The sequence below is a fragment of the Schistocerca piceifrons genome, chromosome 2, assembly GCF_021461385.2.
Source record: "Schistocerca piceifrons isolate TAMUIC-IGC-003096 chromosome 2, iqSchPice1.1, whole genome shotgun sequence".
Taxonomy (NCBI): Eukaryota; Metazoa; Arthropoda; class Insecta; order Orthoptera; family Acrididae; genus Schistocerca; species Schistocerca piceifrons.
Genome location: NC_060139.1, coordinates 249,771,132 through 249,798,345, shown reverse-complemented (window position 1 = coordinate 249,798,345; position 27,214 = coordinate 249,771,132). Strand labels below are relative to the sequence as shown.

Below are 27,214 nucleotides of genomic sequence, written 5' to 3'. Positions count from 1 at the left end.
GCTGATATTTTACTGATGCAAGTGGGACTGAAAATACCAATTAAAAATAGGAGAAAAACAAACTGACTGTGAGTACTGTTATGAACTACTACCATGGACATAAAAACTAAGTGAAAGTGAGGTGAGATGAGATGAGGTCAAATTTGAATGTGACAACAAACACTAAATGAAAGGAACAATCATCACAATGCTAAAATGAGGACAATGAAGTATGTAATGTACACAGAAAATTATGATGAACTGCTTGTAGTTTTTAGAAGAAAAACTTAATTTTTTAATGATCAAACACTTATAAAATACACTGAAGTGCAGTGTGTTGAAGGAATCCATTTATTTTACTTATTTTGCTAGAAACCTTCCACTAGATGATTCTATATTTTTTCTTGTCTGATTTAATGTGTAGATTTGGTGAACCATTGTAAATTTTCATGAGATTTGGTGCCTCTCTCATTTTTTTCATAAAAGACAGCTTGTAGGACTGTTTGGAAATTTACTGTAACATTCTGTGTATCATCATATGAGAGTGTAGATATTATGAAAACACCTGAAATATGAACTGCTACCAAAAAGGTCCCAGAATGTATATGTAGCTGGTGAATCTAGCTAGTATGATGAAATGCCACCAGGTGGTACCTCATACATCCTTTGAAAGTTAGTGGTTCAAGAGACTTTGTGCTGGGTGGCGACATTTAGTTTTTATGTACGGTTCCCCATTCTTGTTTATGATACATCTTCTGAAATTAATGATGGCAGGTGTCTGGAAACAATGTGTGTGCATAAATCTTTGTTTCAGATGCAGAAAAACTACTACATGTACACATGATATTTTGATGTAGGTTTGTGGGGAAAACACCTTAGGTCACAGTCAAACTTACAACTGTTTTAATTATTCGCAAGAGGGCAGAACATTGTTTGAAAATGATTGCCGTTCATGAGAGCTGTCAATAAGAATTGGCCCTTAAAATGTAACTGTTGTTCAGAACATGGTGCTGGAAGATAGTAGGATATCATTCAGGATGCATGCAAAGATGTGGGGCTGTCTTACGGGATGTGTCAAAGGATTTTGTCCAACAAAAGTGGTGTACAGACAAATGGTTCCTCTCTCATGACAATGGAACGTCACACACTGCACTGATCACCCAGGAGTTCCTGGTTAAAAACAAAATGACATTTAATTGTACAGTTTTAGCCATGCAAAACCCAACTCACACTTTTCTCACATAAAATAATGGAAACTTTGGAACCAGCAAGTCAGGTAGGTGCAGTATGTCTTGATTTCCACAAAACTTTTGATTCAGCACCACATGTATGCTTACTGTCAGAGATACAATCATATGAAGTATCATGTGAAATTTGTGACTGCATTGAGGATTTTTGGTAGGAAGGATACAGCATGTTATCCTGGGTGGAAAGCCACTGTCAAATATAGAAATAACTTTTAGTATGTCCCAGTGAAGTGTGTTGGGACCCTTGCTGTTCTTGTTGTACATTAATGACCATGTGGACAATATCAATACAAAAATCAGACTATTTTCAGATGACATATTTATCTATAGTGAAGTACTGTCTGAAAGGTGCTGCATAAATATTCAGTCAGATATTGGTAAGATTTCAAAGTGGTGCAAAAATTGGCAATTTGCTTTGAATTATCAGAAATGTAAAATTGAGCACTTCACAAAACAAAGAAAAATGTAGTACCCTGTGACTATTATATCACCACCTGCTGAGCTTATTTGAGTCTGTAAGAACTTTCTGAGTCATTAAAGCCTCTAATAAAAATCTCCAGCAGTGGAGGATAAAAGGTTAAGCACAGAATTATGCCTTGGGCCATGGCCTTATGCCCATAAATCAAATATCAGCAGTATCACAAAATGACAATTGTTCCTCATCTGTGAAATTCAACCAACTTAGAACCAAGTGACTTTTTTTATTTCCCACAATGAAATTCAAGTTAAAAATCCAAAGATTTCACATGTTTAAGGAGATTCATACACAACTGCAATTGGTATTAAAGAGGTTTACGAAAAATGTATTCCAAGGAGCTATCAGTTCATGGAAAAGCCCCAAAAGCCCCAAGAGGACTACTCTGAAGGTGATGGTGATAAATAACATCAAGCTGTTAAGTGTAATTTATTTATTGATATATTCTGGGATCTTTGGTTAGTACCTCTTATTAGTAAGAAATCTTGTGATGTACGATAATCTATCCGCAGTATATTTGCAAATTGTGTCAACAATGTCTTTCATCCCTGGGTCATTTTGAGATGACTCTTGATTATAAAAAATAAATTATTAGACTACATCTACAAAGAATGACGAGAGGCTACAAGTTATATTGGTACTTCAGACAATAATGTGGAGAAATGCTGTTGGATAATGTAGAGAGAGGTCATTTGTTTGGAATATGTGCTATGGTGATATGAATGTGACATGGAAGCTGTTATCACAGCACTTGTGTAACTGAGGAATTGTGTGGTTAGGTTGATGACTGTGGAGATTATGAGGTTATAGTTTATGATAATGGAAGCAGTCTGAGTTAATGATGATGAGTTTTGAAGCAAGTAGTTGTATTGATGATGTCAGGAAGTAATAGTAATGTTGATGATGTTGATTATTTTAGACTGATGACAGGGATTTTATGTGTTCTGAATTGTAATATTTCATGTTCATTGTGTCAGCTTGGTGTATGTTTTGAGCAGAATGAGAACTAATTTTGTGCTGTTATTTGCAGTAGTTGGTTTATTAATGGTGAGATGATTTGATGATGTGGTAGTTGTGTGTCTGATGGTTTTGAAGTAAATTGAATTTCTGTTAATAGCTTTTGAATGACAGCTTTTTTAAATGTAAAATCTAAATGAAGCTAGATTTTTGAAAGCAATTTTTCAATTTTATTGCAACAGTGTATGTTTTTATTTAACTAATTCACTTTAAACTGTTTCTGCACACTCAATTATGTAAAAACAAATTTTACTTGCTACATTTAGCTCAGCTTCAAACCATATTGACAATAATAAAGATTATTAGACTAAAAACATTTCATTTTGACTTCATTCATTTATCTACCTTCATGCACAGTTTGAACTGAATAATGCTTTAAAATATGGAAGTGGAACACTTCAAAACCTAGCCCAAATAGAAACTGAGCAACAATTCCCCCCCCCCCAAAAAAAAAAAAAAAAAAAAAAAAAAAAAAAAAAAAAAAAAAAAAAAAAAAAAAAAAAAAAAACCTGCAATTCTGTGCACGGTCTTTTCATATGTATTTCTTACAGTGCTTCCAAGCTGTAATGCTAATCAAATGCTATATGAGTACTGGCATTTTCTGCCAACCACTAAAAACCCCCAAGATAGTTTCATTACACAAGACAGGTGACAAATATGAGCTCAACATCTATCAAACCATGTCACTCCTACCAGCTGCATCTGTAAAAATTATATACTGCTTGTGAACTGCTGAGAAACAACTGACACTTGCTAAGGAACAACTGCCCATTGCTCCAGAACAACTGACAATTGCTACATAACATCTGACCAATGACAGTAAAAGGAAATGTATAGAGGGCAGGATGTGTTAACTACAGAGAAGCATGTGCATGAACGCTCTGTATGCATTTGGCACTTCATGCAATATGCTTTGATGTAGGTTGTTGTGGAACCAATTAGTCTGACATTCTGTGTGGTATGGCAATATGGCTGCAAGACATCAACTGCATGCCTATGAACGTGGGCAGGCATATGGAAAGATCAAAGCCAGTCAAAGAGTCATTCCTGTGCTCACAATAGTGAGTGTACCAAAAAGTGTCATCTGAATTTTAAAACATAGTCAACTGAAGGTTTAAATGCTACATGAAAGCATGCCAGTGGTCGTAGAAGAACCTCCATACCACAAAAGGATTGATACATAGCCCTAGTGGTGAAAAGGAACAGACGTCTCACTCTTAGACAAATTCCTGCAGATCTTGCAGCCATTACCAGTACATGTGTCTCTGTCAGAATCATTTCACAGTGATTAAATCAGGCTGGTTTGTATGCTCAGAAGCCTGTTAAATGCATCTCTCTTCAACAGTGCCATCATCAAGAAAGAGTTCATTGGTGCAGGGATTGTGTAGCTTTGGGGTCAGCAACAGTGGTCCAGAGCGATGTTCTCCAACGATTCCTGCTTCACTGTGGCAAGTGATTCTGGCCACCAGTTAACATGAAGAGAAAGAGGAACATGTTACAAATCACTGAATGTTCATGAATGTCATTAGTATGACCTAGACATAAGGGTGTGGCCAGGCATAATTCACAATGGCCGAACACGATTGCATATCTTTGGATGTTGTATCATTACAGATAGGTAGGTAGTTAGTGTTTAACGTCCCGTCGACAACGAGGTCAATAGAGACGGAGCGCAAGCTCGGGTTAGGGAAGGATTGGGAAGGAAATCGGCCGTGCCCTTTCAAAGGAACCATCCCGGCATTTGCCTGAAATGATTTTAGGGAAATCATGGAAAACCTAAATCAGGATGGTTGGAGACGGGATTGAACCGTCGGCCTCCCGAATGTGAGTCCAGTGTGCTAACCACTGCGCCACCTCACTCGTATCATTACAGCATAGTGCTATTGCAGGAAGACTATTCTGTTTCGTGTCCATCTGTTTTTGGGTGCAGTAGATCCTGACTTTCAGTTTATGGACAACAATGCCCACCCATACCAGGCAGCTGAAGTATCGGACATAATGGCAAATGAAGATGCTGAACTTATGGAACGGCCTACATACTTCCTGGACTTAAACCCTACAGAACATGCCTGGGATGCTTTTGGCAGATGTTTTTCTCAATGAACACCCCCTCCCTGAATCATTCAAGAATTGAAAACTGCCTTGAGAGAGAAGGGAACAATATCCATCAAGGACTCCTCCCACAGTTTGGTAGCCAGCATAACCCACAGGTGCAAAATGTGCATTGGTGTCCCAGGAGGGCATATCCCTTACTAAGAATCCATTATCAACCTTTATTATGGGAGTCTGACCTGTGTCAAACATGAATGTTATTTAGTGTGTCATCCTGCTCTCGCATGGAGTGTAATCTGTACCATTTTTCATTATAAAAATATCACTCCACCTTTATTACATATGTATTGTGTTTCATGTCATCCATCTTTGCCTTTGAATACTCCTGTCCAATGATATCTCAGTTCCTTAGCAACTGTCAAGCAATGTATATACCACACATAAAAGAAAGGTTTTGCATCAGCGCGGTTCCCACAACTCCTGAAAAAAGGTGCTGACTGTGGATACTGTATCACAAACACAGTCCCTTTGATTGTTCAGAGATGTCACTCAGCCTACCCAAAGATGTAAACAACCATGCAGGAGCAGTGCCTGTTAGATGGAGGGGGTCTGACAGCCAGTCAGTTCCAGTCATTCCACCAGGAAGGAGGTACACAGCTCATGTTGTCTGTTGTTCAATCATGCCTAGACGGTCAGTAATGTGGTTTTATTGCATGCACATTGTTACCTCGTGCCAGGAAGGGCTCTCAACAAGGGAAGTGTCCAGGCATCTCGGAGTGAACCAAAGCAATGTTGTTCAAACATGGAGGAGATGCAGAGAGACAGAATCTGTTGATGACATGGCTCGCTCATGCTGCCCAAGGACTTCTACTGCAGTGGATGACCACTACTTATGGATTAAGGCTCAGAGGAACCCTGAAAGCAATGCCACCATGTTGAATAATGCTTTTTGTGCAGCTACAGGACATCATGTTATGACTCAAACTGTGCGCAATAGGCTGTATGATGTGCAACTTCACTCCCAATGTCCATGGCGAGGTCCATCTTTGCAACCACGACACCATGCAGTGCGGTACAGATGGTCCCAACAACACGCCGAATGGACCACTCAGGATTGGCATCACTTCCTCTTCACCAATGAGTGTCGCATATGTCTTCAACCAGACAATTGTCGGAGACATGTTTGGAGGTAGCCTGGTCAGGCTGAACACCTTAGACACACTGTCCAGCGAGTGCAGTAAGGTGGAGGTTCCCTGCTGTGTTGGGGTGGCATTACGTGGGGCCGACATATGCCGCTGTGGTCATGGAAGGCACCGTAATGGCTATACCATAAGTGAATCCTTCAACCAGCAGTGCAACCATATCGGCAGCATATTTGCGAGGTATTCGTCTTCATGGACGACAATTCACACCCCCATTGCGCACATCTTGTGAATGACTTCCTTCAGGATAATGGTATCGCTTGACTAGAGTGGGCACAATGTTCTCCAGACATTAACCCTATGGAACATGTCTGGGATAGATTGAAAAGGGCTGTTTATGGACGACATGACACACCAACCACTCTGAGGGATCTACGCCGAATCACCGTTGAGGAATGGGACAATCTGGACCAACAGTGCCTTGATGAACTTGTGGACAGTATGCCACAATGAATACAGGCATGCATCAACACAAGAGCACATGCTACTGGGTATTTGAGGTACCGGTGTGTACAGCAACATGGACCACCACCTCTGAAGGTCTTACTGTATGGTAGTACAACATGCAATGTGTGGTTTTCATGAGCAATAAAAAGGGTGGAAATGACATTTATATTCATATCTATTCCAGTTTTCTGTACGTGTTCTGGAACTCTTGGAACCGAGGTGAATCAAAACTTTTTTTGATGCGTTTAACTGAGTAATGCCCTTTGCTGAAAGTAACTCCATACTAAGAGAAGCGCAGCTTCACTTTTGGAAAACCAAATCTATTAAAGAGGCTCTCTATTCATTTACTAACCAGATAGTACATGCATTTAATGGAAAACAATATGCTATTGACTTTTTTGTTGATCTTAGGAAGGCATTTGAACTAGTCAGTCACACTCTGCTCCTACACAAAGTGGGTGCTTTTGTTGCAAGAAGAATATGTTATGATGTCGTTTCAGTTATATCTAGCAAACAGAGGGCAGCTGATACAAATAACAACACATGATGGAAGAATAACTCATTTAGATAATACCTTCAGTTGTGATTATATTAAGCCTAGATCAATGTAAATAATCTAGTATGATTTAAAAACATGTATTGTAAATCACTATGACTTGTCCAATATCATATTGTATACATTGTACAACAAATGATCAAAAGCACAAATAAAAATGTAATGTAATATAATACTAGTTACCTCAGGAGTCCCACAGAGCTCAACCTTGGGGCTCCTCCTCTTTCCACTCTTCATTAATGACTTCCCAGAAAACCTACCATCAATAGTACCCTTGTTGTTCAAGAATGTCATGAACCTCTTCTATTATAACTTTTTTCCATGGCAGATAGAACTGACTTAGTTGAGAACAGTTTATTGTATTGGCTCTCTGATAACATATAACTTAACATGGATAAAAGAGCACATATGATATTCTCCCTACTGAAGAACCACACAAAACATATAGAACCATTAGTCATAGGCACTAAAGTTATTGAACAGGTTAGTCAGACTAAATTCCTCATGCTGTGAATAACAAACTACAATGGAATATCTACAGAAATAAACTATTGTGCAAAATGAGTAGTTTCTGCAATGCCTTTAGAGTTCTCGATCAAAGGTGTGACTTGAGTATCATTAGAACTGTATGATTTATCTATTTGACTCAGTAATTTCATATGGCATTCCTTTCTAGGGTCAATACACATGAAAATATTTTTTTTGCAACAATGAATTGTCAAGATCATGACATGATTGCCACCACATGCACCTATCTAGCCAAGTGTTTGGATAAATTACCTATCTGATTCATATACTTCATAGAAAATGTTTCATATCTAACTATGAACTGATATCTCTTTGAGGCAAATAATGATGTGCATGGTCACTACACCTATGCCGGTGTTAACATTCTACACCCACCCCTTCAGCCTACAAATTGCAACATCCCTCCTATATAAAAGATACTGAACATTTCCTCCACTGATTCTCTACAGTTCCTGTTCCTTTACCACATGGTAACCTGCTCATCACTATTGATGCCACCTCCCCTTATATTAACATCCCCAATGCCCATGGCCTTACCAATATTGCACACTACTTTTTCAGACACCCATCAGATTCGAAATTTACAACCTCATTCCTAGCCACCATGACCAATTACTTCTCCTTTGTAGGCATCAGCTACAAATAAATCTGAGGTATTGCTATGAGCAACAGCATAGCACAATCCTAGGCCAACCTACTCATCTAGAGGAATCTTTCCTACCTCACCTGGTTCAGATTCATTGATGACATCTTCATGACCTGAATTGTGGGTGAGGACATCCTATTCACAATCCTACACAACCTCAATACCTTCTCCCCTATTTGCTTCACTTTGTCCTACTCAACATAACAGGCCACCTTCCTCAATGTTGCCCTCCTCCTCAAAGATGGCTACACCAGTACCTCTGTCCATACCAAACCAACCAACCGCCAGCAATACCTCCACTTCAACAGCTGCCACCAATTCCATACCAAGAAGCTCTTCCATACAGCCTAGCCACCCACTGCCGTCACATCTGTAGTGACGAGTGACCACTCTTCAAATATACCTAGGGTCTCACTGAGGTCTTCACAAATTGTAATTACCCTTCCAGCCTTGTACAAACACAGATCTCCCATGTCTTATGTTTCCAGTCACCACCACCTCTCAAAGTTCCGCACTCCAGCCACAGAGAACCATTCTCCTCAGGACTCAGTATCACCCAGGACTGGAGCAACTATATCACAGTCTCCATCAGCTTTTCAACTACTTCTTGTCATGCCCTGAAATGAGGAAAGTTCTGCCTAGTATCCTCCCTCCCCTTCCCCCTCCCCCCCCCCCCCTCCACACACACACAGTGTTATTCCACCACCCACCAACCCTACACAACATCCTACGCCATCCGTACAAAAAAACCCACTCCCAGCTCCTTGCCTCATCGCTCATATCCCTGTAATAGACCAAGATACTAGACTTGTCCCATACAGCCTCCCACCACCACCTACTCCAGTCTGGTCACAAGCATCATCCATCCCTTCAAATGCAGGGCTACCTGTGAAACCAGTCATGTGATCTACAAGCTAAGCTGCAGCCACTGTGCTGCATTCTACATGAACATGAAAACCAACAAGCTGTCTGTCCTCATGAATGTACACCAAAAAACTATGACCATGAAACAGCTGGACCACACAACTGCTGAGCATGCCACCCAACAAGATGTTCTCCATTTCAGTGACTGCTGCACAGGCAGAGTCATCTGGTCTTTCCCACCAAAACCAGATTTTCTGAACTGCACAGATGGGAACTCTCCCTGCAATATATCATACATTCCCACAACACCCTGGCCTCAACCTCCATCAGTCACTGTCCTTCACCCACTTATCCCCTTCCTTTCCCTTTCCAGAACTACACAGCCCTCTATTCCACCAACACACCCACAGTCTTTTGACTTCTCTCTTTTCCTGCTATCTGCCCCCCCCCCCCCCCACCCCCCACCCTCTCTCTAACGTCACGACAGCAACTAGCTGCCCTACCCTCTCTCCACCTCATACCTATGGGCAAATAATAAATCACTGTTTGATGAGGACAATAATGATTAAAAAATAAATTTAAAAAAAACCAATATAATACATACCAGTACCTGTGTTACGTGTGCGTGTGTAGGCACACATTTGCAAGTTGCCAGAATATAAGTTAAATTTTAAAGAAATTGTACACAGTCCTTTGTTTTAAAATAGAACCTCATTTTTTAGCAGCAGTGTCATGCCATCTTCTAAGTAGCATGTCATCAGCTGGAGTAGTTTCCACCTGTTGCCTGATATAATGCAATGCCACATCTAGCGTTGCCAAATCCTCAGTGTGAGTGATCACTGGTATATTTTCTTCACATAATTTCTCATCATAATTTTCTTCAGCAGGTTCACTAATCATTTCAACAGTTGCAAAATATCTCACTTCAAACTGTTCATCACTGTTCATAAATACTGAAACATCACTTATATTCACATTTTACATCCTGCAAGCTTTTTTATCAGTTCTGCCAATGGTAGGTCATCTTCGTCTGTACTGTAAGTATCCATTTCAGCGCATAAAGCCTTGCTCCATGACTTTTTTAGAGTGTGTGCCTTTATGTCAAACTATGAATCAGCTATCCAGTAAACTACATCTTTCAACATAGTTTCTTTTTTTTAATTTTTTTTTATTTCCGAGAATTGTAAATTTTAGGGGGAAAGAACATTGCACAAATACTGTCCCATTGTACTTCTTCTTCATCAGGGTGTGAAGCAATGATGTCAAGTGTTAAGACTGCTTTGGAAGGGAAGCACTACTTCTTTAGGTATCTTTTGTTCTCTAGAACAAAATCTTCAAAAAAACACTTCTTAAAAATATTTTTGTCCATCCAAGCAGATTTTTGATGGACATAAGTAGCAGGCAGTGCAGAAGTAGTAATATTTTCTAAAAAAAATGGTTCAAATGGCCTTGAGCACTATGGGACTTAACAACTGAGGTCATCAGTCCCCTAGAACTTAGAACTGCTTAAACCTAACTAACCTAAGGACACCACACACATCCATGCCCAAGGCAGGATTCAAACCTGCGACCGTAGTGGTCGCGCGGTTCCAGACTGAAGCACCTAGAACCGCTCGGCCAACCCGGCCAGCAATATTTTCTAAACCTCTAGGCTTAGCAGACTTTCCTATTACATGTAGCTTCAATTTGAAGTCCCCACTTGGATTCGATGCAGCAATAACTGTTAACCTCTCTTTATATTTTTTGTAGCCCAGGTCAACCTTTTGTTCTTTTGAGGCTGGAGTTTTAGATGGAAGCATTTCCAATTTAGCCCTGTTTCATCACAGTTCTACAATTGATCAGGAGTAAGACTTTCTTCATGTACAATTTTTCTTAACTTCTCACAAAATTGTGTAACAGTTTGAGAATCTGCAGAAAGTTTTCCACCACAAATTTCAAGCTGCCTTATACTGTACCACTTCTTCCACCTATCCAACCATCCTGAACTTGCACTAAAATCATTCTCACCTTCCTTTAACTCATTTATAGAAAAATGCAGCTTTTTCTTGTAGAGTATGCCCTGAAACTGAATTTCCTTTTTGTCTTTGTTGAGGAAATTAAATGAAAAAATTTTCACTCATTTTTTCATACTCAGATTTCTCTACTGACTTCCATTTAAATGATGAAACAAAACACTTATAACAATGGAAACAATCAATTATTGACAAAATTATTTAATTGGATCGATAAAAAACTTACTAAGTGGCAGCAGAACACACACATAAAAGACAGTTGTAATTGGCAGGTTTTGGAGCCACTGGCTCTTTCTTCAGGCAGAAAAGTTGAAGGAGAAGGAAGAGGGGTAAAGGAAAAGGACTGGAGAGGTCTAGGAAAAGGGGTAGATCTCAGGAAAGTCACCCATGGAAGACTTCCTGTACGGGATGAGAAGGAGATACTGATTGTGGGGGACTGCATCAGATGAGATTTGAAAACCTGAGAGCTCATAGGTGGAAGACAGGGTAATCAGAGAGAGATTACTGCTTAAACATCATGCATGAGTTAATAAGAGTGAAAAGTTAAGTGCATTGTAAGTAACAGCGGAGGGAGAGGAGCTGTGAAATATATACGGGAAAGACAACGAAAGATGTATAAAACGTAAATGGAGTGAAGCAAATAGTAGTTACGGTAAAGAGATGCTGAGATAGAAGAAAGTAACATAAATTAAAGTCCAGGTGGGTGGTGAGAACCAAGTACATTTTGTAGTGCTAGTTCCCACCTGTGGAGTTCTGAGAAACTGGGGAAGACTCCAGATGGTGTGTGTGGTAAAACAGGTGCCGAGGTCAAGAATTTCATGCTGCAGAGCATGCTCTGTAACAGGATATTGTGAATTGCCAGTACACACTCTCTGCCTATGCCCATTCATCCTAACTGATAATTTAGTGGTAGTCATGCCAATGTAGAAGGCTGAACACCTGGTATATGATGTGTTGTTTCGCAGGTGGCTCTCCCCTTGATAGTATACATTTTGCCAGTTACAGGGCTATTGTAGGTGTGTCATAGGAGGGTGCATAGGGTGAGTCTTGCAGTGGGGATAGTCACAAGAGTAGGAGCCATAAAGTAGGGAGATGGGTGCAGAAGGAGCATATGGTCTGACAAGAATATTGTGGAGACTGGGAGGGTGACGGAAAGCTATTGTAGGTGTGGTGGGCAAAATTGCAATACACCACTATTCTCACCTCGGCCTCCACTGCACGTAATTACATCACCAGCCTAGTTAAAAAGCAGATTTCCCAGGCCATCACATCCAGTCCTGGTACTGCTGATTCCTCCAAAAAACATCTTCGGAGCACACCATTGGTGACTTAGTATTATCCTCATCTGGAATATGTTAATCAGCTACTTCGATAGGGCAATGACTTCCTAAACTCATGCCCTGAAATGAGATCCATTCTGCCTGAAATTTTCCCCCACCACACCTAGAATTGCTTTCTGTTGCCCTCCCAATCTCCGCAATATTCTTGTCAGACCCTACGCAGCTTCTGCACCCATCTCCCTACACTATGGCTCCTACCCCTGTGACCATCCCTGGTGTGAGACTTGGCTTATGTAGCCTCCTACCACCCACCTATAATAGCCCTGTAACTGGCAAAATGTATATGATCAAAGGGAGAGCCACCTGTGAAATTACATATCATATACCAGCTGCTACGTAAACACTGTTCACCCCGTCTACATCGGCATCACTACCACCAAGTTATCAATTAGGATGAATGGGTATAGGCAGAGGGTGTATAATGGCAACTCACAATATCCTGTTGCAGAGCATGCTTTACAACACCTATTTCATCACATGCACCACCTGAATTCTTCCTCTAGACACCAGTCTCTCGGAACCCCACAGGTGGAACTAGCACTACAACATGTCCTTGTTTCTTGCCACCCACCTGGATTTAATTTATGTTAATTTCTTCCATCTCAGCATTTCTTTACTGTAACTACTCTTTGCTTCCTCTTTTTTAGTTTTCTACATCTTTCATTGCCTTTCCCATCTATTTTTCAGTGCCCCCCTCCCATGTTACGTACAGTGCACTTAGCTTTTCACTTTTATTAACTCATGCATGATGTTTAAGCGGTAATCTCTCTCTGCATATTACCCTGTCTTCCACCTATAAGCTCTCAGGTTTTCAAATCTCATCCAATGCAGTCCCCAACAATCAGTATTTCCTTCTCATCCCGTATAGTAAGTCTCCCCTGACCCACAGTTCTGGGTAACTTTCCCAAAATCTACCCCTTTTCCTAGACCTCTCCATTCCTTTTCCTTACCCCTCTTCCTAATCCTTCAACCCTTCTGCCAAAATAAGGAGCCACTGTCTCCGAAAACTTGCCAATTACAACCACCTTTTATGTGTGTGTTCTGCCGCCACTTGGTGAGTAGAAATAGAACAATTGTTTGATGAAAATTTCTCAATTTTGTCTCTGTTTCTACACCAATCTCCAAATGTCACTTCACTAACTCCATACTCAGCATCAAGTTTTCTTAATGTTTCTCCTTTGTCTAGTCTTTCCAAAGCTTCTAGTTTCCAATCAACAGCACAAATTTTCTCTTACTTTTACCAGTCATTGCAGTGCATGAATTAATACATTAAGAAACACACAGTTACATATGTACAGTACACTGTGCATACACACAACACTTTAAAATTAACGTGACTCGGGTGGGTCCATTACAGTATAAATATTACTACACAACCAATTACAGTAAATACAACAATGGTCAGCCAAGGTTGTAAAATGTGTAATGTATTGTTACTTAGGCACTGTGTCGTAATGACCACTGTTTCTAAGTAGGCACAACAATATGGGTAACAGTACAGATGGTATGCACTGTACAACTGATTGTCAGGTAGCCCCAGTTAGCAAAGTGTTGACAAAGAAAGAGTGAGCATGCTCCTCAGAAACTAATGGTACCTGTCCATCTATAATAGAAATGCATCAGCAGTCTGAGGCCAATACATGGAAAATTGCAAGAAAGTTCAAAATGTTCAAAAATGCATAGAACATACATGTGGAAAAAGTATGAAAACAGGTTTTTACTCTAGTTTTATGTAAAATTTTGATTTTCTTATGACCGGTTTGAAATAGAAGGAATCTCAAAATATCGGGGATCTACTGTTTCACAATTTCGAACATATTCCCTCTAAACGCAAAAATGTGAAATTATCTTTCAAGGTATGTTTTAATGCTAAAAAGTGAAACTGGACAAAAATAAAAAAAATACTTTTTGGATAATTTTGCCACTTCTACAAACCCACCAAGTTCCATCAAGATTGTTTGTTTACATTTGAGAATATTACCTTGTGAGTAAATGATATGACAGTGTAGGGCATATATGACTCACACTCCATACTGAATTACCTCACTCAGTCTAAAATAATAAGGACTGCTTCAGAAAGAACATTACCGAATAATGGTCCACAAGTTATTTTTATTCTGCTGCCAAAGTTATGTTGTTGTTTGTTGTTGTGGTCTTCAGTCCTGAGACTGGTTTGATGCAGCTCTCCTTGTTACTCTATCCTGTGCAAGTTTCTTCTTCTCCCAGTACCTACTGCAACCTACATCCTTCTGAATCTGCTTAGTGTATTAATCTCTTGGTCTCCCTCTATGGTTTTTACCCTCCACGCTACCCTCCAATACTAAATTTGTGATCCCTTGATGCCTCAGAACATGTCCTACCAACCGGTCCCTTCTTCTTGTCAAGTTGTGCCACAAACTCCTCTTCTCCCCAATTCGATTCAATACCTCCTCATTAGTTATGTGATCTACCCATCTAATCTTCAGCATTCTTCTGTAGCACCACATTTCGAAAGCTTCTATTCTCTTCCTGTCCAAACTATTTATCATCCATGTTTCGCTTCCATATATGGTTACACTCCATATGAATACTTTCAGAAACGACTTCCTGACACTTGAATCTATACTCGATGTTAACAAATTTCTCTTCTTCAGAAAAACTTTCCTTGCCATTGCCAGTCTACATTTTATATCTTCTCCAATACTAAATTTGTGATCCCTTGATGCCTCAGAACATGTCCTACCAACTGGTCCCTTCTTCTCGTCAAGTTGTGCCACAAACTCCTCTTCTCCCCAATTCTATTCAATACCTCCTCACCAAGCGAGGTGGCGCAGTGGTTAGACACTGGACTTGCATTCGGAAGGACGATGGTTCAATCCCGCGTCTGGCTATCCTGATTTAGGTTTTCCGTGATTTCCCTAAATCACTCCAGGCACATGCCGGGATGGTTCCTCTGAAAGGGCACGGCCGACTTCCTTCCCCATCCTTCCCTATTCCGATGAGACCAATGACCACGCTGTCTGGTCTCCTTCCCCAAACCAACCAACCAACCAACCAACCAATACCTCCTCATTAGTTATGTGATCTACCCATCTAATCTTCAGCATTCTTCTGTAGCACCACATTTCGAAAGTTTCTATTCTCTCCCTGTCCAAACTATTTATTGTCCATGTTTCACTTCCATACGTGGCTACACTCCATGTGAATACTTTCATATGTAAATTGTTAACTTTGGATGATTGTGCACTTTATATGTGGGGTGTTACAGGGAGAAGAGTTTCAGCAATGTATTTCTAATGTAATTTCTTAGACTTTCCCGGCGATTTGATGACATCTCGTGGAAATCGGGTTTTCTGCCAGATATCAGCGTCTTTGGAAGATGCTGATACTCTGCAGAAAACCCGATTTCCATGAGATGTCAATGTATTTCTATTTTACAAAGTTATATAAATCAATTTATATCAAATGTAACTTTAATTTTGACCACAATTTAATAATCTTGAAAGTTATAGCAGTTAACTTAAAATCAATTCTTATGTTGATATTATCCTCTATCATAGACATCTACTTAAAAATTACTGTAGCAAAAAGATACGTATACTCTGTATTTTATAGTGCATGCATATTAAAAAAATATTGTAACAAAAAAGTATGTGCTTCTTCAACAATTGCTATAACTTGTACCCCATAACAAGAACATGATTTTGTGGATATAAATAAGCAGACAGGATATGCTGAATGGAACAATGCATTACATCATGAAATAACTTCATTGGTGCATAGGGATCCAAGCAAGACATATTAGTGGCAAATTCAAGTACCTAAACCTGCTGGCAATACACTAACTCAATTCTTCTCCCCCCCCCCCCCCCAATCCCGGCCTCTACCCCTCCACCCCAGCCCCCCCTTTCTCTCTCTCTCTCTCTCTCTCTCTCTCTCTCTCTCTCTCTCTCTCTCTCTCTCTCTCCCCCCCCCCCCCCCCCCCACCCCCACCCTGCATTGTGGAAAAGCGCCAGATTTGTCACAACAGGTCATGTTGTTTCAAATTTGACTCATAATGTCTCTGTTATTTATCATTATTTTTTCCATTGCTTTAGTAACTGACGATTAAAGTATACTTTTCTTTTTCACTACTGACTAACACTGCTATTTTTTCTTGGATTACATTAGTTACTATGCTAAAAATGACAGGAGTCAACATGAAGCAATACTATTATATACAAACATAATTGAATACATTTTTCGTTATTTTAGATGAAAAATAGAACTGCCCAGGAAATATTTTCTAGCAAAAGAGCAAAGCAGAGGCAAGATTATACTTACAGAAAACTGTTCTGTGTCATTACTGAGAGACATGTGGTTCTTGAAGCTGTACGGGGGAGCACATTTAGTACCATCAGCTAGACTACATGGTGCTTTTAAACTGGAAAAGAGAAAAAAATGTTCACAGAACTACACATATTAAAATCGAATGTAAATTATTAACTTTGGATGATTGTGCACTTTATGTGTGGGGTGTTTCAGGGAGAAGAGTTTCAGCAACGTATTTCTAATTTACAAGTACAGAATGACATGTCATAAAGTCATAGACAACATTATTGAATGACTTTATTCTTTTTGGAATTAAAAACTGGAATGAGCTTATAAATGAGTACCAATATGTGATGACTTTAAATTACTGTTTATAAGGATAACATTTTTACTTGTGTAGTTAAATGTTATCAGCTTACAATATACAATTGTTGATCAGCCCCAAACTACAGCAGAGTCCAACTAATCCGTATCCTGGTAATCCAAACTTTCGATTAATGTGAACATGAAAAAAGTTAGTCTAAGTATGGAAAACTGTGAGGTAAACTGCTGTACATATACACTATTTTAATTTACACAGTACAGTAAACATGTATTAGAAAAATTGGCAAGAAAACATTAGGTTTAAACAATGCATAACAATGAAAGAAAAGCTGCAAAACTTACTAAAATACAGCGGACATTTTATCCCTACTTTTTAGATGACAAAAACTCAGTCATTGTTTTTTGGCATAATGAAGACTGTCTGTTATATGACGCATAGTTGCGCCATCATCTTACAAACATCAAATCAGCAGGTGTAGCAGTGGGCTGTTGCTCCAAATAACGTAGCGCGAGGTCAAGAGCTTCTGCTGCGTCACTGTGTGGCACCAGCTCTCCTTTGTTGCTTTCAGGCTCATTGTCACTTCCGTCATAGTAGTCCACTTTTTCCTGGTCTTGAGTCACAGCAGCAACTAAATCAGTGTCAGTATGGTACCCCACACCACCCCATCCACTGCCATCCACTCATCCACATGTCCTTCACTAGCTTCTTCGCATCCAGGGATTGTTTGTATCATTTGTAACAGATTTTCCTCTTCATTTTCAACTAGGTTGTCCTGAAATTCAAGAGATGTCCACAGTTTTCTCCACGATTTTCTTGGAGTATTTTCTGAAATATTCTGCCATGCCTCAGCGGCCCAATAAGCAACATCCTTCACATTGGTCTTTTTTATTTTGTTCACTAAAGGAATGCTATAATCTTGGATCAGATTCTTAAAAATTGTTTTCTGTAAATCAGTTTTAATGTTTGCAGTATGCCCTGGTCAATCGGCTGTAGAAGTGGTGAAACATTCAGCGGCAAAAAGTTTGCCACAATTTCTCCATCACATAATTCCTCAGTGCTGGGGTGAGATGGCGCATTATCAATCAAAAGGATTGCATGGGGAGACAAATGATTTTCCTTAGAAAACCATCAAACAGAGGGAACAAACTGGCCATGAAACCATTCTTTGAACAGCTTACCATCCATCCATGCTTTTTTCTGGTTGCGATAATATATGGACAGGGACTTCATGTTGCAGTTTTTAAAAGCCCTGGGCCTAGAAGATTTGCCGATCAGCATTAAGGGCAGCTTGTGATTAGCAGCATTGCTGCACACTAATGAAGTCGCACAATCTTTGCACATTTTAAAACCAGGAAATGGTCTTCTGCTTCTGATGCCAGGCTTTTCGTTGGCAGTGCTTTAAAATTAAGGCCAGTCTCGTCAGCATTATAAATTTGTTGGGGAGAATACTTTCCCTCTCTTATCATTTTTTCAAACTCACCCAAGTATTCCTTCACTGCATCATGGTCAGAAGAAAGCTTCTCTGCAGCAACTGTTAGCTGATGGATTCCATGACGTTTTTTTGAACCTGTCTAACCAACCCGTACTCGCACTAAAAGACTCATCACCATTCATTAACTTGTTCAGGTAAACAGCCTTCTCCTGAATCAGTGCTCCACTCAAAGGAGTTCCCCTTTCTCTTTCCTGCATAAACCAAAGGAAAAGAGCTTCATCCATTTTATCGTACTTGGTCTGTTTCAAAGTATGCCGAATTTCCAATGTTCTTCCCGAAGATGTTGCACAGCAGTATTCAAGCTTCACTCAGTTCTCCTTCCAATCACTAATGGTTGCTTTAACAACACCCAGTTCCATCGCCAGTTTAGATACATTCTCACCATTGTCTATCTGCTTCAAAGCATTTAGTTTTTCTTTGAGAGTTAATGTTGTATGTTTCCATTTACTCATGACGAAAATAAACACACCACTACACCTGAATGAATACAGTACAACTATTACGCGTGCCAGCAATCAATAACTAACATAACCAAGCGCTTTGCGAATCCACTGGCAGTGCACTGACCTCAGACCCTACAAAGGTCTCAGCAATGCACAATAACAACAATGGCAGGGTGTGAGAAGTGAGCCATAGTTCCCACATTTGTTCCCATTTGCTACCACGGTGTACCTACTTATCGGCTTGGTATACTTCACTCTAGAAACTCATCACCATAATTCCAGCTAATCTGAACAAATAGGTAATCCAAACAAGGTCTGGTCCCAATTACTTCAGATTAACAGGGCTCTACTGTACATTTCTTTGACAGTTTTACATTGTATGTACTTGATGCACAATTTAATTAGTTAGTTTTTTGTTCCATAGATGAATTTCATATTGTATGTTATGATTTGGAATGTGTCAACAGAACAAACACAGAACATTTATAGATAACTAAAAAAATAATAAATAATATTTATACAGCTATAAGCTGGTCACTTACAGGTTTTCAGGGTTTTTTCTGTTTTGTCCTTGTATCAGCTAATTATTCAACTCAAGAATCCTCTATGGTATAGAAAGAGTTGTCAAAAGAAAATGTCTTTAATCTACATTTGAAAGCACTTCTGTTATAAGTCAGGCATTTTATTTGCATGGGTAAATTGTCAAAGAGTTTTATAGCTGCATATTTCACCCCTTTCTATGCAAAAGTTAGATTTGTTCAAGGGTTAATGCGCATCATTTTTTTCTTCTAGTGTCTTACTTCTAAATATCTCCGTTATTCTCAAATTTAGGGGAATTGTTGACAACAAGATTCATAAGTGAACAAGTGTACTGTGATGTTATGATTCATATTCCCAGCTGCTTGATGGAATACCTATGAGATGAATGTGCATGAATTTCACACTATAATCTTACCCTCCCACACATCACTATTAGATTTTTCTTAGCGTCTTCATTAGTTTCAAAAGCTTCAAGAGGAATTAGATATGCACAAAAAAACTTTTTACTTATCTTCATTTTCTCTTCTTGATGTTGGCTCCAAGTTTCATGTCTAGGGGTACATGCTTGCAGCTGAAATTTTGATTTAACATTGTGGGTTCCTGATGACTAAATAACTGATGAAAATTTCCCTGTATATTTCTTTGCCACATTATTAAACATTACACTGTTTTTACAATTTCCACTTAATATTCCAAATTACATTGTTAGTGTTGATCATATAAATATGTCTGTCTCCATCAGAGGCATGTCCACTACTACTACATTCTGCAGTACCCACAATATTCCAAAGAGTTTACAAAGCAACAGAGTTTACACACTTCCTTGACAAATGAAGAATCTTTACTAAGCTACATCATTATTTTGTAAATGAACCCAGAAATAAATTTAATAATTAGCGTTAGATTGTGGAATTAATAATGTGGATTTTAAGTATGCTAGAATTTCTAATTTCAAATATTTCTAAAACAAGAATAATTTTAACCATTAGTACATATTGACTGTTACAAATAAATTTCTTTTTATACATTTTAGCCTGAAATATTATACACTGTATACAAAATCAAATGAAATTCTTACAGTGAAACAGCCAAGAATGTTCACCTATATCAGATTCGGGATTAATCCTGGTGTCGCATTTATAAAAGGTTATTTTAGGAAAGAGTGTCCCATTACAGCACATAATCCAGATTATTTTCTCTTCTGTGCAATGAGTACTATTTGCCTAAGCAAGATGTTAGCACAGAATATTGTGTCATAAGACATCAACAAATTAAAACATGCAAAATGTGTCAGCTTACTGACTTCTGTATCCCAAAGTTGGCAATTATTCTTATGGAAAAGGTAGCTGATACTAAATGTTTTAGCAAGTCTGTTATATGGTTTTTCCAGTTTAAATTCTCATTCACAGGCACACCTAAGAACTTAGAATTTTCTACCCTATTTATTATTTCTTGTTGGTGAACCAGGGTAGTTGGAGGGGGAGGGGGGATATTTTTGACAGTAGAAAATGGGATAAACTACATTCTTTCTAAGTTTAAAGATAGCCCATTCATGTAAAATCATTTAGTAACTGTCAGAAAACATCATTTACTATTTTCTCTGTTGGTACTTCTTTGATCAGCTAAAAATAATGCTTGTATCAGCTGCAAACAAGACAAATTCTACCTCCTGGTTCAAATAAAATGTCAGATCAATAACATGAAACAAGAAAAGTAGGGAGCCAATGATCCCTGTGGGACTCCTATTGTGATTTCTCCCCATGCAGGTGGTGTAGCATCAATCTCTGTTTTACTCAAACAGCCAAGGGTAACTTTCTGCATTCTTTTTCTTAAATATGTATAAAGTAGGCATTTGCTGAACTACATATTCTACATAAACATAATTTCTCTAATAGAACATTACAATCAACACAAACAAATGTCTTTGAAAAGTCACAGTAGGTCCCAGTTGATGATATTTTATCTTTTAAAGATTTTATTATATGCTCGGTAAATGTATAAATACCTGACTCATAGGAATGCCCCTCCTGAAATCTAAACTGTGATTGGCTAAGTATCCCACTGCTGTGTTACAACTCTGAAGTACATTACTTTCTCAAAATTTTGGAAAACAATGTAAGAAGTGACAATGAACAGTAGTTATTGGCATCTGTGGAGTCACTCTTCTTATAGAGAGGCCTAAAAGTGGCACATTTCAATTTTTCTGGGGAAACACCATGAGTTAACAATGCATTACACATGTGACTAAGTACATTGCATATTATACGCCCACAACTTCTTATTGCTTTATTGGAAATATTATGCACCCCCTATTGACCTTCTGCTTTTTAGAGTCATGATGAGCTTCCTTATTTCAGATGGGGATGTGATATTAATTTTTATTTCATTAAATGTCCTCTGTATTGCTTCTTTGATGTACTATCTGCACCAATTTTCTAATCTATTTTTAAAAAGTCATTATTAATGTACATATAGAAGTCATTCGATGAGAGACCATGGGGAAGACACAGGAGTGCACAGGTAAATGAAATTAAACCAATATGCAACAGCATGGTAGGAAGTAGCACAAGATACTGTGGCTATTTTGTACAAGTTTGTTCTTTATTGTGAAGAGTCTCTGATACCTGAAGTGATCCTGGGTTTCTTTAATTACTTGTCATTATTACATTTAATTATCTTTTCAGGAAGGCTGCTTTCAAAAATCAATCCAAAGTCGTGAAGAAATATGTTTAATTTAAGGGCATTAGGTTTATTGAAAACTCCACCCAAGTCAACATTTTTAAGCTTTCTTTAAAATCTCCAGTACTTTTTTCATAAACCAGCCTCATTGTTTTCTTAGAGTTTTGGGGACACTGCTAGAGAGGAACCTCTCTGATCACTGGCTGCATCATTTCCAAGCATATATTTGTAAGGTAGACTCAGTTTGCATTATGGCTAGCAAGTAGTGTGATGTGCTTTTGTTTTCACACCATATGGTAAATAAAGACTGTTCTAACCAGCACCTGGTTGTTACTAACTGTCACCCTTATCTTATCCTGGGATAAGATTCCACATTGGTGACCCACAATGACCATATATGGTTCATTTTTGTGCTGCTATGTCTCTGGATTTGGGTATTACACATGGACAGTGCAACCATTCTGCATTTACCATAGACTGCATTTCCATATGAAAGAGTTCGTGTCTTGCAGTTGGCTCCAAGGCAACTTGTTCTTGTCAAAAATGAACATGACTTCCATCAGTGCAATGTTACAAATGTAGCAATGGTTTTGAACAATGGAATCCTACAGACAATTTATTAGGCATTTTCATTCTAGACTCTACTCTGCATGCATGTTAGTCATATACTGTGAATCAGGTGCTCAAACAGCCACATTCACAAGTGTTCACTGCTGCTGATGTGTCGGCCATGCCATGTCCAAGTTCATTCAATGTATTCATGCTGCATCTTGTGGTCCAGCCTGCCAGACAATTTCTGGACATTCCCACTGCACCTAGTACCCTGCTGCATACAGATGCTGAGCACTTGTCCATTGAATTACATCAGATAATATCTCGGTCATCAGCACAACCATTCACTGATGACACCATGCCCATTATGATGCACACTCTAAACCACCATCATTTTGCCCACATCAACCCACTTTCTGGTTCACAATTGTTGAGAGCAGCCTTGGTACATATGATACACCTAGTGACAGTCCCAAATTTGTCATATTACTCAGTCACATCAGTGAACACGCTGATGTGATCAGTGACATTATCCCTTCCTCCCCCTCCACACACAACAAATCTGTGAAACCTGCTCTTCTCCAATGCAACTCACAGTCACAGGAGCAACAAGTACAATATTTATTCATGAAGAAAAAATGGGGGACAGGACACCTTCAAAGCTTTGGTGCCAGTTAGACATGCTAGTGGATTTCAGACTGATGCTGGATACATGCTCTGGATCCTCACGCCTCAAGTTCAACTTGGGATGATTTTGTATCAACATGAATTGCTGGATCACAAGTTGAAATTGGCATACAGAGTCTTTACAATACTACAGTAACAGCAATGTATAAATTTGGCTGATAACATTGCCCTTGAACATAGCCCATAGGAGCCACATTGCACCCATTGCCCCACTGCAGCCAAGCCAGACTGTGCTCACTTGACCACCATCAAACTTGATATCAGCTCCACCACAGGGAGTGCACTGGATCATGAAGGCCATGCAAGAACCTTACTTCCCCTCATGTTAACAAAACACCTTTCACACCACCATTGCATAGTAGGCTGTATGTGACATCAATCAACAGTATTTACTCACTGACACTGGTTCTGATGTGAGTACCTCACCTCAAGGTCTACCTTCAGTGTCAAGTACCTTTCTTGCTACACAACTCCACATATACAGCTGAGTCTCCACGTATACAGCTGGGGAAATGTTTAATGGAACTTCCTTAATGCAGATGTAAGAGATCTGGTGCTTGGTGCCAGCTTGCTTCATCATTTTTGGCTGTTATTGGACCTGACACATGGCACTCTGACCCATCAGATGAGTGGCCACTCTGTTACTGGTGTCCTCAGTTATGCCCACCAATGCTCAGCACATCTCTGCCATGTCTTGATTGGATGATACCTACTAGAATGCATCAAACTCCTCATCCAACTGCAACAATTTCAACTGCATATTTTGGCAAGAAACTGGAATCATTATATTTAAGGGAAAAAGTGATGCTATACATTGTGCAATCTGCCAGGTGTTGGAGGAACTCAGCACCCTACAAAACTATCTGTATGGTTCTCAGCTGTTACATTCGCTCATCCCTGTTCAGGATGACTCCCCTACACCATCCCCACTCGATCTCAGCATGACAATGGCGTCCTCCCTGGTAACATCCAAGTCCACCCAGCCTCCACATATGGCCAAGGTCAGTAAAATGCTTTCACCTCTTGTGTCCTTCACTGTAACTTCGAGTATTCCTACACCTCCTGCACAATCGCAGGTATTATTTATGAAACATGCTACTTGCATCTGAACTTTCAACACAAGATTACAACCACCCGAAGCCCTCCTGTTTGCCACAGGTTGCACTGGTTACTACAAAACAAGCTTTGGACCACCAGAGTGAAAGATGATGAACTTTTACAGTCTGGGACTGTGAGACCTTTTGGTAGTTTGTGGGCTTCTACCATGTAGATGGCACCCAAGAAACATGGGAGAATGAGACTGTGTGAAATCATCCACACACCAGTAACAGATATTCTGTACCAGACATGCAAGCCTTCACTCATTGCACTGCCTACACCTCAGGTTCCAGTATCTTAGCCTGCCTGAAAGCATATCTTCAGATATCAGTGAGTGCAGAGGAAATTCACAGAAGTGTGACTGACACCTTTTGGTTTATATGAATTCTATATATCCAACATGGCCTTAAGAATGCAGCTCAGACTTAGCAGTTGTTAATTGACAGCATTCTGTTAAAACTCCCTTTTTGCTATATCTACCTGGATGATATTCTGATCTTCTCACCTACCCAAACTCTGTGAACTGCATCTTAAACAAGTTCTTGAGGCACTCGTCGCCAATAGCATAGTGATCAATGATGACAAATGCCAATTTCAGCAGCTTGAAGTTATCTTTTGCAGACTGACACTCAACGAAGCTGGCGCTTACCCTACACCACAGTGAACCAATCTTATATGCCAAATGCCACTACCATAGGACTTTCACAAATTACATCATTTCCCTCATGCAGCTGCCATTCAGGCAAAAACACAACTGGCAGACACAAGTTAGAGTGGACCCCTTGCATGCAGCAGATCTTCAAGCAAATAAAAGAGTGTCTCGGATATACTGGTACTCACCATACAGGTGACATGTTGAGCTGCAGACAGGCACAACGAAAAGACTATTCATATAAACTTCTGGCAAAAAGACTTCTTCAGAAAAGAGAAATGTACACAAATTCACACAAGTAAGCACACCACACACACACATGACCACTAACTCTGGCCAGACTGGAAGAGAAACACATTGTATGGGGGCAGCAATCTGGAGCATGTTGGAAATGGGGAGGGATAGCAGGGTAAGGATGGGGGAAGAGGAATCAGTACTGCCTGGCAAAGCATGCAGGAACTAGATGGGGATAACAGGGCTAAAGGTGCAGTAACGGGAGGCTGTGGGGGAGGGAGAGGAGGGGGCTAACTGGGGAGTGGAAAGTAGAGGAGCAGATAAGAAGAAAAGATTGGTGGACATGCTGGCGGAGAGCAGTGCACACAAGGATGAGTGGAGGCTTATTGTGAGGAGGTGACAGGACAGAGAGGGTGGAAACAGATGAGTGGAAGGTGTAGAGACAGTAGGTTTTGGTAGGCTGGTGTTGGGTTTATTTCAGGAGCATAAGTCTTGTAAGGACAGCTCCCAATGGCAAAGTTCAGAAAAGCTGATGGTGCAGGATAGGATCCAGATGGCCCAGATTGTGAAGCAGCCAGTGAAATCAAATATGTTATGTGCAGCTGCATGTTGTGTCACAGAGTAGTCCACTTTGCTCTTGGTCACAGTTTGGCAGTGGCCATTCATCCTCTTGGACAGCTAGTTGGTAGTCACATAAATACAAAAAGCTGAACAATAATTGCAACAGATATGGTATATAACATGGCTGCTTTCACGGATGGTCTCTGATGAGGGGTAGTATAAGCCCATGATGCGACTGGATTGGGCAAGTCACCTACCAAACCTCCACAACATCCTAGTCCATCTCCAGGCCATTCCCAATCCCAACCCTTTGCCACAGGGATCATACCCTTGTGTAAGATCCAGGTCCTAGACCTGCCCAATCCACTGACCTAGCCTTATTCCAGTCCTATCCACATTCCTTCGCAACCTTAACAACTTTTCTCCCATACACTTCACATGGTCCTCCTCCACCCTGCTTCCTAGTGTTGACCTCAACCTCTGTGATGGCTCCCTCCACATCTCTGTCCACATTAAGCCCACTAACCACAAACAGTACAAGCATTCCAACACATGCCAGCCCTTCCACACCACAAAATACCTTCCACACAGCCTAGACACCCAAGTACAAGATATTTGCAGTGGCAAAAATCCCTTGCCTAGTATGCTGAAGGTTTCACAAAGGCCTTCACAAAAAGGTAATGCCCCCTCCCCAAACCTAGACCACTAACAGATTTCCTGTGCCATATCATTATACAACCCCAGGCCTCCCACCAGTGACAAGAATCAACTACAAAATAATGCCCCCTTGTCACCCAATATCAACCTGGACTGGGACAAATGATCCATATGCTTAGCCAGGGCTTTGATTATCTCTCATCCTACCCTGAAATGAGGGACATCCTATCCAAGGACCTTCCCACTTCTCCTAAAGTGGTGTTCCATGACCCACTCAACCTACACAACATTGTAGTCCATCTATGTGTCACTGCCACTCCCACAGATATGATCCCTGTGGCAGACACAAATGCAAGATGTGCCCAATCCACCCACCTAGCATCTCATACTTCAGTCCTTTCACAGTCTTATCTCACACCATCAGGGGCCAGGCCACCTATGAAACCAATCGTGTCTTATACCAACTCTGCTGCAAACACTGCACAGCTTTTTATGTTGGTATGACTACCAACCAGCTGTTCATCATTATGAATGGTCACCACCAAACTGTTACCAAAAACAAAGTTGACCAGCCATTGGCATGACATGAAGCTGAGCACAACATGCTCAGTTTCAATGGCTGTTTCACAATCTTGGCCA

At 40.0% G+C, this 27,214-nt stretch overlaps 1 protein-coding gene across 1 annotated transcript in view; it reads right to left on the bottom strand.

Annotated features, from left to right (window-relative positions):
• The window catches only part of LOC124776259 (integrin beta-PS-like), a 255,767-nt gene that overhangs the window by 169,110 nt on the left and 59,443 nt on the right, over positions 1-27,214 (bottom strand). Inside the window, exon 4 of the mRNA XM_047251151.1 lies at positions 16,668-16,767. Coding sequence (XP_047107107.1) covers positions 16,668-16,767 — 100 coding nt within the window. The remainder of the gene's footprint in view (positions 1-16,667; positions 16,768-27,214) is intronic.